Genomic DNA, 14,209 nt, shown 5'->3' with positions numbered 1-14,209 from the left:
AGTTACAAACTAAAGGTACATAATAGTAACAGGAATTGTGGGGCTAATGCTGCCTCTCTCCAGCATCAGGCCATCAAGTCTTTTATCAACATCACATTGGATGTCCCATCTTGCCATGCACCTGGGGAAGACCTTTTGGAGTGCCTAATCCACTGTGGAGGTGCCAGGTCAAAGGGGGGGGGGGGCATATCACAATGTGTGCTGCAAGGGCCAATGACGGTTTGCTTCTCAACACACCCCTTATTGGTCCATACAACACAGAAAGACTTATAGCATTCCTAGAACAGCTTTACGCTGAGCTAGTGCCAGCAGAACAGGGGGAACCAGTAAGAACCCCCTAGGTTTTTGTGATAGTCTGCGATAATGTGGCTTTTCACCACTCTGCAGCTGTCACAGAGTGGTTTGCAGCACATCACAGTTATATGGTGTGGTAACTGCCTCCATATCCCCCCCTTCCTCAACCCAGTAGATCAGGTTTTCTCTGCTTGGAGGTGGAAAGTGTTTGATCACCACCCACATGACCAAATGTCGCTATTGATAGCTATGAGTGCTGGATGTGGGGGACACAAGTCCAAAAGGACTGCCAGGGGTTTTCCCCAGGTGCATGGCAAGAGAGGACATCCGATGTGATGTTGATGAAAACTTGTGGCCTTCAAAAAAATGTCTTTCTGAGCTTATTATTAAAAGTACACAATTTTGAAATTGAAATTAAAAAAACTCATAAAAAGTTAGTTTGAGAAGAACACAAAGAAACAGAGAAAAGCTCATGATTAGAAAACCACACTGACACCACTGTGCAGTTTTAACACAATGCGGATGGGAAACAACAAAACCAAGAGTTCACTTTACCAGAAACGAGCTCTGCAGCAGGATTTGACACAAAAAGCGAGCAATGCAAGTTGACAGGATGACATGTAAGCTTGATGCACAGCAAAAGAGCACACAAATTCAAGAGCAGTGATTTGGGCAGACATTACGGTAAGCACAACATTTTTTAAATGTTTAGCTGCTATTTACTAGAACTCTTCACCTCTCTCACTTCCTACACTTATAATCACAGTGTGTAGTTGGAGGATTACGTATGCGTGTGTGTGTGTGTGTGTGTGTGTGTGTGTGTGTGTGTGTGTGTGTGTTGTGTGTGTGTGTGTGTGTGTGTGTGTGTAAACATCAGCCACAGGAAGTGAGGGTCGGCATGGGTGTCAAAGCACGTGGTTCTACATATGTTGATAGTGAGAGAAATAGACTTGAGATGTGGTTTGAAAGAGATTACATGAATTTGATTATGGTCGGATTAGGAGGAAGTTTGTGATATTAATGGACAGAGGGTGTGTGCCAATTACAGGGTATCACACTTCTCAGCCTCCCGGTAAAGTCTACTCAAGGTGCTGGAAAGGAGGGTTCGGTCGATAGTCGAACCTCAGGTTGAGAGGAACAATGCGGATTCCGTCCTGGTCGTGGAACAACGGACCAGATCTTTACTCTCGCAAGGATCCTGGAGGGAGCCTGGGAGTATGCCCAACCAGTCTATATGTGTTTTGTGGATCTGGAGAAGGCGTATGACCGGGAGTACGGGGTGAGGGTCCCTTCTCAGGGCCATCCAATCTCTGTACGACCAAAGCGAGAGCTGTGTCCGGGTTCTCGGCAGTAAGTCGGACTCGTTTCAGGTGAGAGTTGGCCTCCGCCAGGGCTGCGCTTTGTCACCAATCCTGTTTGTAGTATTTATGGACAGGATATCGAGGCGTAGTCGGGGTGGAGAGGGGTTGCAGTTCGGTGGGCTGGGGATCTCATCGCTGCTTTTTGCAGATGATGTGGTCCTGATGGCATCATCGGCCTGTGACCTTCAGCACTCACTGGATCGGTTCGCAGCCCGAGTGTGAAGCGGCTGGGATGAGGATCAGCACCTCTAAATCGGAGGCCATGGTTCTCAGCAGGAAACCGATGGAGTGCCTTTCTCCAGGTAGGGAATGAGTCCTTACCCCAAGTGAAGGAGTTCAAGTACCTTGGGGTCTTGTTCGCGAGTGAGGGACAATGGAGCGGGGAGATTGGTCGGAGAATCGGCACAGCAGGTGCGGTATTACATTCAATTTATCGCACCGTTGTGACGAAAAGAGAGCTGAGCCAGAAGGCAAAGCTCTCAATCTACTGGTCAGTTTTTGTTCCTACCCTCACCTATGGTCATGAAGGCTGGGTCATGACCGAAAGAACAAGATCCAGGGTAAAAGCGGCCGAAATGGGTTTCCTCAGGAGGGTAGCTGGTGTCTCCCTTAGAGATAGGGTGAGAAGCTCAGTTATCCGTGAGGAGCTCGGAGTAGAGCCGCTGCTCCTTTGCGTCGAAAGGAGCCAGTTGAGGTGGTTCGGGCATCTGGTAAGGATGCCCCCTGTGCGCCTCCCTAGGGAGGTGTTCCAGGCACGTCCAGCTGGGAGGAGGCCTCGGGGGAGACCCAGGACTAGGTGGAGGGATTATATCTCTAACCTGGCCTGGGAACGCCTCGGGATCCCCCAGTCGGAGCTGGTTAATGTGGCCCGGGAAAGGGAAGTTTGGGGTCCCCTGCTGGAGCTGCTACCCCCGCGACCCGACCCCGGATAAGCGGATGAAGATGGATGGATGGATGGATGGAGATCATAGTGCATTTTAACTCAGTAAAGAAATGAATGACCATCTTTTTAACCAAGTAGTTTAACCAAGTAGTGTAATGACTTACAGCATTTTAACTTAGCAGTTTTAACTTACTACTTACTTAATACTTTTATGCACATTTTTAAGTATATTACAGAAGAACCTATGTATATATTCCCATTCAATGTATTCAAAATATCACCTTTACACACTCTCCCTCAACACAGATGTCGTCCCCGACATCCCGACGAACAGGCGCCAGGGGTTTTCCCCAGGTGCATGGCAAGAGAGGACATCCGATGTGATGTTGATGAAAACTTGTGGCCTTCAAAAAATGTCTTTCTGAGCTTATTATTAAAAGTACACAATTTTGAAATTGAAATTAAAAAACTCATAAAAAGTTAGTTTGAGAAGAACACAAAGAAACAGAGAAAAGCTCATGATTAGAAAACCACACTGACACCACTGTGCAGTTTTAACACGATGCGGAGGAAACAACAAAACCAAGAGGTCACTCATAGACCACTCCACGACCTTACTGCAATCAGTTCTACATGGTGCTCTACATGGAGTTGGATATTGGATAGTCAGCGGAGAAAAAGCATTATTATAATGATAATAATAACAAAAAGAAGAAGAGCAATATGTAGCCTAAAATAGGACACAGTCACACATCATCAAGAAAGGGTAGCCCTGTCACTTTAATTGACTGGAACATGCAATCACTCCCTGATTAATGGTCAAACGCTTTTATTATTGTATACTGAACTATGACTAAATCTTAATTATTATTGCTCTGATTGTATTAAAGATGTCTACATTACAAAGTGGTAAAAAAGAGCCATACTTCTGACTATAATCAGTTGGTAAACCCATTCATGCGTAGGCTACATTTCTTCAAATAGACCTACTCAAACTTTTCACTTTTTTTTAGACTATTATTTTATGTGGTAAAAATTATTTGAATCCTTAAGAAAAATAATTGGATGTAGGTGAAAGTCTGACATGCTTGGGACCATATGAGTACATGCTTTGTTTTTTTAGTTGCCAGTGTGGTATTTTGGCTGTCTGAAGATAAAGCATGTACTGTGAAATGTGTACCCCTGATAAAGATCTTGTTAGGGACTTACAGGAAACGACAGCTGCACTTTTGTTTCTGTGCTGCTTATTAATAAGGGAGTGCTGGCTTTCAGACAGTTAGTTCATCACTGTACATTTGAGGACTTTGTATCCATAAAGATCCGGACAGAGAATTAAAAAGCTCTGAAGTGCTGCCACAGACTACCTGATAGGAAAAAGCATCTCTGAGATACGTATCACAATGTCAGGTGAATGCAATCTAACAACTGTACATGTTTTGCATGTGTAGTCAATGTATTATTGACTTGTTGAAGAAATATTTGTGCGGGATCATTTGTAATGCTTAATACATTGCTGTCAGTTTTATGTTGTTGTTTTTTTCACTTAAATGTGAATGCTGTAATGCAACTTCATCATTTCTTTAGGTTCCCATATGGATTTTTAGTAAACAGTCTTGAGATTACTTTTATTTTATTATGTTACAATTGCTTGTGAAAACTAAGAAATATAAAATATAAGAAGTTATCAAAGTGTTCTTTATACTATTTGTATTCGTCAAACAAATAGCCTTCAAACAGCAGTTTAAAGTATATAAAATCTTAAGTTACTTGATTAACATTTCAAAACTTAAAAATATACAGTATATCTAAAATAACTGTATATGGGGAACACAACTATGATGATGATGCAACCTCATATGAGCAACTGGACACCAGTTGTCCAGTTGCTCTATAAGAACTATGAATTTAAGTTCTTTTTTATACATGGTTTATATTATTTTGTCCACCCCTTGTAGATTAATGCGTCATCCTGATAAATATTTCCAACAAGGGAGTGCATGAGGTGTGAAGACCAGCAGGGGGCATACTAACCTCTAATATCAATTGACTTTGATGGTTTATTCACCCAAATGACAAATGATCATATACTTTCTATCTGTGCAGTTAGTTTTGGTTTTATTTGCAGGCAGGTCAATTCATTTTACTCATATGGTTTTGAGATATCCATGTGTAAGATGTCTGCATTTACACCAGCACAGTAGAGTTAAATGGAATTTAGTTTGTGGTGCTCACAGCATTAAAAAATGACAATTAGCAGTAACTAAACAGTGGCCCCAATGAATTATCACGGACCCCACGGTGAACAGCTGTTTTGGAACTACTTCCTGCCAAAAAAAAAAAAAAAAAGTCTCTATGAAAATTGTCAACATGATGCAGACTAGCTAAAAATTGTTAATGACATTTTTCAATGCTGTGCACACCAAAAACTAAATTCCACTTACCTCCACTAACGGCATGTGTTTACATGCAACCTGGTCCTTTTAATGTACAGTAGGCTATAGTATTTCCTAATGTGCAGGAATTACATCTAAAATAAGGTTAGATGCTGTAAATGTTGAAATTAAAATTTTCTGTCCACAGATGAAGGAGAACATGCAACCACAATTGCAGATTATTCATCATATTATGATAAAGAACTTCCGGACTTTGCTCCTTGCAGCAACACAGATTTGAAGGCATTTGGCAAGGTGTTTCTGCCCACTCTCTATAGCTTGGTTTTCATCCTCGGCTTCCTAGGTATGTGTGTGTGTGTGTGTGTGTGTGTGTGTGTGTGTGTGTGTGTGTGTGTGTGTGTGTGTGTGTGTGTGTGTGTGCGTGCGTGAGAGAGTCAGTAGGCTAAAGGAGACCATTACTTTACATATGATGCTCAGTAATATCACATATTTAACATGTCATTTCCTCCATCTCTCAAGGCAATGGCCTAGTGGTGTGTGTCTTGGTGAAGCATCGCAACCAGACCAACTTGACAGACATCTGCCTCTTCAACCTGGCTCTCTCCGACCTCCTCTTTGTCCTCACGCTACCTTTCTACTCTCACTACTCTGTGGTCCGTCAATGGACTTTTGGAGACTTTATGTGCCGTTTCACCTCTGGCTCTCATAACACTGGGTTCTTCAGCAGCATCTTCTTCATGATTGTCATGACGCTGGACCGCTACGTTGTCATCATGCACACTCAAAAGGTGGCCCGGTATCGCACTGTGAGGTTAAGCATCGCTATGACCGTGTTCGTCTGGATGCTGAGCTTGTGTGTCTCTCTACCGGTTATTATCTTCACAAAGGTGACAAATGACTCCCAAGAGCAGACTTGTAGCTACGTCCCAAACGATGCCTGGAAGAGTTATCACACCTTGACAATTAATGTATTGGGTCTCATGATTCCCTTGCTGGTGATGATAGTTTGCTACTCCAGGATCATCCCCATACTGGTGAACATGAGGAGTGCAAAGAAGCACCGCGTCGTCAAGCTGATCGTCTCTATAGTGATGGCCTTTTTCATATTCTGGGCCCCATATAACATTTCCCTTTTCTTGATGTTTCTGAAATCTGAAGGTGTATTGCCAACAAATTGCAACATGGAATCAAATTTAAGGCTGTCAGTAACAGTGACTGAGACCTTTGCTTACACTCACTGCTGCCTGAACCCCATCATATACGCCTTTGTGGGACAAAAGTTCATGAAACGAGCCTTGCAGCTGTTGAGGAAATGGATGCCTGGGATTTTCCTTCCCTCCAACAGAGATCTGTCAGATAGCTCATACAGGAAAAGCTCAAATGTGTCCAGGTCCTCTGATGTCACCTCCAATCTCATGCTGTAGGAGGTGGAGGGCAGATTATGTTGTATATATTATGCGTTATGGACATCACCTGCAGAGTTGACATCTTTGATCCGGGTAGCCTTGTTATTAAGGCTACTACTGCCGAAAGCATGTTATCCTTATACATGTTGCATGATTTGTTTGTCACTTCCAGTTTCCACCTATGACAGTGTTATTCATCAGTATTGTTTTACAGTGCCTGCCCCTGTACATATTATCTTTAGACCTTTTTGGTTGTATTTGCATTTTGAATTTGCACTGGAATATTTGGTTTGGACCATAAGATGCCAGATGTGTAGGCTCATTAGGTGTGATCTGATGAGCATCATTATCTTCTATATGATCTCAGGTATTTTACAAATGCCATGCAGTGTCCCTCCTTTTCCTGCTGAACATTGACTGAAACCATGAGCCTCTTGTTTGTGACACCTTGTAACCACAAAGTTTGTTTATCTGTGCCAGATGTGTTTAAAACGTTCACACATTAGTTGATGAGCCTGCAAGATAAAGAAAAAAATGATACGGTATGGGAAAGCTATAGCTTTTGATATGATATATGGCATACCATTTTTAGAGAAACAATGTAGTCTTTTACAACATGGAATTGTTTTGTTTTCACATTCCTTGTGGAAAAAGCTTTTCATTCAAATGTTTGATGATGAATCAAAGCCACAAAGTGAAACTAACACAGGGTTATGTAGCACCTTTCGCACATTCAAACGTCATCATTCATCATGGATTTAAATCTGTTGATGTTGAAGTTTGGCTCATCATACACAACTGAAAGTTTTGATATTTTCTCGATACAGTATTTTGCAAATTTGCATCTAGTGTTTACAGTAATATGTTCTTCTTTTGTCTTGGTTATTTTACTGCCATTTCAGATGTTATTTGCACAAAATACAGTACATGTGTTCACATGTCAGCTTTACGCTTAATGCCCTTTTAAGCTTTTTTTGTTCATGTTATGATTGGCTGTAGTGATTTAGTTTGCCAGTGAAGGTTATTAAAGTTTTACATCTCTTCTCCTATCTAAGAGTACCAAACAATGATAATGTTATATCGTGCTCATTTGAGAAATATGCATTCCTCTAACATTTAGCTGAGAAGATACATTAAAGGCATACTATGTAACTTTCCCTCTTCAGTCCCCCTACAGGTTGTCTCATTGGAACTACAGCCACGCGAGCTGTAGTTCCAATAAAGACAACCTGTAGAGAGACCGAGAAGGGAAAAGGTTACATAGTATGCCTTTAAAAGAGATATGTTAAAAAAAAGGTAATTTAAGTTAGTCACCATTTAAATCATTTCTTAGGAAATGTCTTCTTAGTGGTCTATTAGTACCATGATAAAGGCAGATTGTTCTATTGTGAGGGCCAGTAGTTGAGGAAAAAAAGCACTGAATAGATTTCTTTAGACATAAACATATTAAAGTATACAGTATAGTTACAGCTTTTTTTGATTGCTAAACGACAGAGGTCACAACTGAAGCCGCATGTGCAAAACTTCTAACTACAGTCTGCACTACCAACAGCCACCTGAGCTAAACGGTTCACATCACCTGCTAAACTCATTCCAAACAAGACAACTCTTCACACATCTCAAAACTCAGTGCAGCGAAACACTATGAACAATCCTCATCGAGACAACACACACTGTCACTCAGAACACACTGAGTAAAAACACCAATACAGAAATTAGAAACCTTTAATCTTTACAGTTTAAATAATCAGAATCAGCTTTATTGGCCAGGTTTGCGTAGACAAACAAGGAATTTGACTCTGGTAATCTTTGCTCTCAAAGTACAACACTTAACATATTAAGAATAAAAAACAGAGTTGACGGTAAGAATACAAAGAAAATAGTGTACAGTATAACAATACAATAGAATTTACAATTTTACAAAAAAATATACAAAAGAGAGGGAAGGAATAGTGCAATATCGGTCAATAGACTGAGATTTTAGGATTTAAATATGAGTACAGTGCAAGGAAGATCAGTGCAATGGTTATATATTAATAACAATATTGTAATTATAGGATTGTAATAGACATGAGGTAGATGAGCAGAACAGTGGTGGTTGACTTTGTTCAGTGTAAGGGTGGGGGCTATTTCTGAGTGTTCAACAGAGTGACTGCTTGGGGAAAGAAACTGTCTCTGTGTCGGCTGGTTTTGGCGAACAGTGCCCTGTATCGCCTACCAGAGGGAAGGAGGTTGAACAGTTTGTGACCAGGATGTGAGGGGTCTGCAGAGATTTTTGCTGCCCTTTTCCGGACCCTGGACCAGTACAGGTCCTGGATGGAAGGAAGGTCAGTTCCAATGATCCTCTCTGCAGCTTGAATTGGCCGTTACAGTCTGGCCCTTTCCCGTTTGGTGGCTGACCCAAACCAGACAGTGATGGAGGTGCAGATGACAGATTGAATGATGGCTGAGTAGAACGTGGTCAGCAGCTCCTTAGGCAGATTAAACTTCCTTAGCTGTCACAGGAAGTATAACCTCTGCTGGGCCTATTTCTGGACACAGTCAATGTGGGGAGACCATTTTAGGTCCTGTGAGATAGTTGATCCCAGGAACCTAAAGGAATCCACAGTGGCCACTGTGTCGTTCTAATTAATTTGAGTGATTTAAGCAAATCAGTATTTTAAGAGTAAAATTCTTTCACAAGATTTTTGTTATTTTATTGCATACATATTTTTTTAGGTAAACAAGAAGGAATGAAAACCAGAAGTTTGCTTCAATAGATATATATTTTATTTTGTCCCTAGTAATGTACATTAACACTGATAAAAAGTTACAAACTAAAGGTACATAATAGTAACAGGAATTGTGGGGCTAATGCTGCCTCTCTCCAGCATCAGGCCATCAAGTCTTTTATCAACATCACATTGGATGTCCCATCTTGCCATGCACCTGGGGAAGAACCTTTTGGAGTGCCTAATCCACTGTGGAGGTGCCAGGTCAAAGGGGGGGATATCACAATGTGTGCTGCAAGGGCCAATGACGGTTTGCTTCTCTTATTGGTCCATACAACACAGAAAGACTTATAGCATTCCTAGAACAGCTTTACGCTGAGCTAGTGCCAGCAGAACAGGGGGAACCAGTAAGAACCCCCTAGGTTTTTGTGATAGTCTGCGATAATGTGGCTTTTCACCACTCTGCAGCTGTCACAGAGTGGTTTGCAGCACATCACAGTTATATGGTGTGGTAACTGCCTCCATATCCCCCCCTTCCTCAACCCAGTAGATCAGGTTTTCTCTGCTTTGAGGTGGAAAGTGTTTGATCACCACCCACATGACCATAGTGATAGCTATGAGTGCTGAATGTGGGGACACAAGTCCAAAAGGACTGCCAGGGGTTTTCCCCAGGTGCATGGCAAGAGAGGACATCCGATGTGATGTTGATGAAAACTTGTGGCCTTCAAAAAATGTCTTTCTGAGCTTATTATTAAAAGTACACAATTTTGAAATTTAAATTTAAATTTAAAGAACTCCTAAAAAGTTAGTTTGAGAAGAACACAAAGAAACAGAGAAAAGCTCCTCATTAGAATTCCCCCCCTACTTTTTTCTTGCCACATATTAACATACATTTCTCAGAAAACCACACTGACACCTCTGTGCAGTTTTAACACAATGCGGAGGAAACAACAAAACCAAGAGTTCACTTTACCAGAAACGAGCTCTGCAGCAGGATTTGACACAAAAAGCGAGCAATGCAAGTTGACAGGATGACATGTAAGCTTGATGCACAGCAAAAGAGCACACAAATTCAAGAGCAGTGATTTGGGCAGACATTACGGTAAGCACAACATTTTTTAAATGTTTAGCTGCTATTTACTAGAACTTCTTCACCTCTCTCACTTCCTACACTTATAATCACAGTGTGTAGTTGAGGATTACGTATGCGTGTGTGTGTGTGTGTGTGTGTGTGTGTGTGTGTGTGTGTGTGTTTGTGTGTGTGTGTGTGTGTGTGTGTGTGTGTAAACATCAGCCACAGGAAGTGAGGGTCGGCATGGGTGTCAAAGCACGTGGTTCTACATATGTTGATAGTGAGAGAAATAGACTTGAGATGTGGTTTGAAAGAGATTACATGAATTTGATTATGGTCGGATTAGGAGGAAGTTTGTGATATTAATGGACAGATGTGTGTTAATGCTACATCTAGACTAGTGATAGTTGTTGATAATGTTGCTTGTACAGTACCTCAACATTATTGCATTCAGAGGGAGAAAGTCAATAATGGGAAGTTAACACAAGCTATAGTAAACACCAACATTCTTGTTACTGCTATAGCTTTCTTTCAGATTTGGAAAATTGTTCTTAGGTTTCAACTTTGCAGTTGAACTTCATTTTCAGAAGCCTTTCAGACATGACTCACTAAATGATGACAATGTGAAAGGTTGGACTTAAAGGGCAGGAAAGTCCAGTAACATCTCTAAATTCCCTAAAATTCACACGTGAATGTTTTTTTTTCTTCTTTTATTACTTTGAAGCTTTTATCTGTACAAAATGTTCAGTGTGAAACATATAGAATTCAGTCATCATGATGGGGGGACATTGTATCCATCAGAATAAAGAGGAAAACCATCTGCTATTTCTATTTCTTGAAGATTTGTGAGTGGAGTCAAAAGATCTCATTGTTGAAATCGTAAGTAGTTGTACATTTATTTTTTATATTTGAAAGATTCAGCCACTTTGGCTTCACATTAGAATCAGAAGACATTAAAGTCATCTTAAGAGAGAAATCCAGTAAGATCAGGAATTGCCTCAAAAACAACAAGGTGTCTCTTAATATTGCTAAAGCTGAATTCATTTTATTTTGATGAATACCTGCTCTAGATGCCCATAAGGAAGTTTTTTCTCAAGCCGTCGCACCAAATGCTTGCTCTTGGTGGAAATTGTTCAGTCTCTGTAAATGATAGTACAAATATAAATGAAATGCATTTTTCTGCCAAACCCTCTGTTAGTTATCTATGATGTTTGGTAGACATTAGTTTGAATGGACAGAGCAAAGGCCCTAAGGAAAGTGAACAGCAGGATTAGGTTTTTTTGGCGAGAAAAGATGAATTAACTGATAAAGGAAGTTTAAGACTGTTGGGTGATTCTTTTGTTTTGTGTTTTCACGTTTAATTTAATTTGTTGATGGATCTGGGAGAAACACTAAGTTACAATTAAGATAAGATACACCTTTATTGAGCCCCAGTGGGGAAATTCAGTTGTTGCAGCAGATTACACATATCCCTGAACAAATCAGAGTTATGTAAGGTTTGAACAGCTTGGGCTTGTTACTTTGGAAGGACAGATCAACTCAATGCCTTACATAAAGTTTAAAACAAAAGAGCCAATACCAACCATATTTAGGTTGGTAGATAAACTGGAATAACATACTTTTACACACACACACACACACACACACACACACACACACACACACACACACACACACACACACACACACACACACGCACATTAAAAAAGGTCAAATTGTAGCCCATTGGAAACTTTGAAGTTTAATATTATCATTCTTATTGTAACTTGTATGTCATTTATATGATTTATTTTTTGCAGCTTGACTGTGATTTTATTGATGTTAATTTGAGTAATCATCTAATTATTTTGTTGATAGTATGATGCCATCTAGTCACATTGATTTTTAAATCTATTCTCTCTTTACATGAAGGACCACAAAGGTTTTTGTTTTATTGGGTGATTCTAGATATTTTGTTATTAAGTTAAGTAATCCCTGCATGTTCTGTTCCATCTTACACAGCAGTATGAACATATCAGAGAACAAGCCATTAATGTACTCGGACATGTACGACTTTGATGAGAATGACATCTGCGATCAGGATCCCGGTCCATGGTTTCCCAATGGAGCCACGGTCTTGTCCGTTCTTTACTACATGCTGTTTTGTCTAAGTCTGCTAGGTATGTTCAAAAAGGCCTGAATTTTTAAGAGAAAAGGACATTTGTATTGCTCTATTTATACATTTTAATGCACATTTGCATTCAAGGCATTTAGCTGAAACTGAGTCAAGCAAAAGTAAGATATGTGCAACAGTTCTGTTCTACAATTTGTCACCGGAAATAATAAGTAACAACTAATCATTTGAATTGATTTCACAGGCAACACCACCGTTCTCTGGGTTCTCCTCCGGTACATAAAGCTGAAGACTATGGCAGACATATGCCTCCTCAACCTGGCCCTGTCGGACCTCATAATGGCTGTATCACTGCCCCTCTGGGCCTACAATTCCCAGAACCTTGCGTCATGCAAACTGATGACAGGAGTCTATCAGGTGGGGCGTTTTTTTCTTTTCTGTATAATTTGTGTATTGTAAATCTAATGAGGTGTGTGTGTGTGTGTGTGTGTGTGTGTGTGTGTGTGTGTGTGTGTGTGTGTGTGTGTGTGTGTGTAAAATGCTGTGTAATGTCAGCCAAACCTCATTGAGGCCAGAAAAAGCCTGATTCTGACTTTGCTTCCCCCTCTGCTCCTCTGAACAGTTGGGTTTCTACAGTGGGACGTTGTTTGTGACCCTAATGAGTGTGGACCGCTACCTGGCTATCGTCCACGCTGTTGCAGCCATGCGAGCCCGGACACTTTGCTATGGAATCATAGCCAGCATCACTATCTGGGTTATATCAGTCTTCATGGCAATCCCTGGGGTGATCTTTGCCTCCTTGGAGATAGTAAATGCAGATGACAACAGCTACCAGTGCCAGCCACTGTATCCAGAGGACAGGCAGCAGTTTTGGAAGATGCTGCGAAACATCAGCGAGAACACCGTGGGCCTTTTCGTGAGTCTCCCTATCATGATTTTCTGCTATGTGAAAATCCTTTTTGTGCTGTCCAGGTCCAGGAACTCCAAAAAGAACAGAGCTGTAAAGCTGATATTCATCATAGTGTGTGTGTTTGTGGTGTGCTGGGTCCCCTACAATGTCACAGTTTTCCTTCAGACACTGCAGCCATTCGTTGACACCCTAAACACCTGCAAGGCTTCAAAATATATCAACTCTGCCATAGGCATTGCAGAGATCATTGCACTGTCTCACTGCTGTGTAAATCCACTCATCTATGCATTCGCAGGGGAAAAGTTTAGGAAGAACCTGGGCTATATACTGACTAAGTACATCGGCCAGAGCAGAGGGACTTTCAGCACCAGAGACACAGACACTTCCAACACACCTGTAAAATCAGATTATTAAGAACGATAAACACACCTTGCTACAAAGATGGCAATGTGTGTGTGTGTGTGTGTGTGTGTGTGTGTGTTTTCTAAAAGCTGTAAAATGGTACTGTGGATTATTTCCAGTTTGAACAAGGGAATGCTTTAAAGTCTATAGAATCTTATGAACACATTACTTCAAATCATGTAATTCAAAGTATATTTAAAACTTGTGAAAATATATTGTTTTTGTAAAATAAAGAAAGTAAACTTGACTGTCTTTTTCTTTTTTATAGTAAGTGAGAAAAACAGTTTCAGGCCATTGATCTGTAAGTTTAAACCGTTCTGGCATGCGTGTGTAGTCTAGTCGTGGCATCTTGCATTGCATCACTATGAATCTTTTTTACGCAGTCATTCTTGGCAGCTTGTAAGTATTTGACAAGAAGTGTGCAGAGCAGAATCCCTGTGTCATAACAAAAACATATTTGACTAAGGAGCCGGTATATAGTCATCGGGGCCTACAATTTAGCTACTGACTGAATCAAAATAATGCATAAACATGTTAAGATCTGGAAAACGTGATCAACTCAATTTGCGCTTTAGATATTAGTCCGAACTTTTTCCTACAAAGAGAAAGTAATTTGCTTCCTATACACTGTGCTGTTTTGATATAACTAAATAGACTGCAGTAA

At 40.7% G+C, this 14,209-nt stretch overlaps 2 protein-coding genes across 5 annotated transcripts; both read left to right on the top strand.

The window, feature by feature from the left end:
• The first annotated feature begins 3,790 nt into the window (after window positions 1-3,790).
• LOC144519907 (C-C chemokine receptor type 5-like) lies at window positions 3,791-6,456 on the top strand. 2 transcript variants are annotated; one of them, XM_078253427.1, is made up of 3 exons: window positions 3,792-3,945; window positions 5,119-5,274; window positions 5,451-6,456. In XM_078253427.1, exons 1-3 carry the CDS (start codon window positions 3,939-3,941, stop codon window positions 6,353-6,355), a joined length of 1,068 nt encoding a protein of 355 aa, XP_078109553.1. In that variant the 5' UTR covers window positions 3,792-3,938; the 3' UTR covers window positions 6,356-6,456. The 2 variants fall into 2 exon arrangements, with proteins under 2 accessions (XP_078109554.1, XP_078109553.1); XM_078253428.1 differs by lacking the exon at window positions 5,119-5,274 and having other exon boundaries at window positions 3,791-3,945.
• Window positions 6,457-9,993: 3,537 nt separating this feature from the next.
• Window positions 9,994-13,792, top strand: LOC144519906 (C-C chemokine receptor type 2). 3 transcript variants are annotated; one of them, XM_078253425.1, is made up of 4 exons: window positions 9,994-10,150; window positions 12,125-12,279; window positions 12,478-12,650; window positions 12,856-13,792. In XM_078253425.1, the coding sequence occupies exons 2-4, from the start codon at window positions 12,126-12,128 to the stop codon at window positions 13,555-13,557; spliced, it is 1,029 nt and encodes a 342-aa protein (XP_078109551.1). In that variant the 5' UTR covers window positions 9,994-10,150; window position 12,125; the 3' UTR covers window positions 13,558-13,792. The 3 variants fall into 3 exon arrangements, with proteins under 3 accessions (XP_078109551.1, XP_078109550.1, XP_078109552.1); XM_078253424.1 differs by having other exon boundaries at window positions 12,122-12,279; XM_078253426.1 differs by lacking the exon at window positions 9,994-10,150 and adding an exon at window positions 10,397-10,999 and having other exon boundaries at window positions 12,122-12,279.
• Window positions 13,793-14,209: the final 417 nt, after the last annotated feature.

This window comes from Sander vitreus, chromosome 6, assembly GCF_031162955.1.
Source record: "Sander vitreus isolate 19-12246 chromosome 6, sanVit1, whole genome shotgun sequence".
Classification (NCBI taxonomy): domain Eukaryota; kingdom Metazoa; phylum Chordata; class Actinopteri; order Perciformes; family Percidae; genus Sander; species Sander vitreus.
Note: the sequence above shows the minus strand (reverse complement) of the source record. Positions and strands in the feature narration are given on the sequence as shown.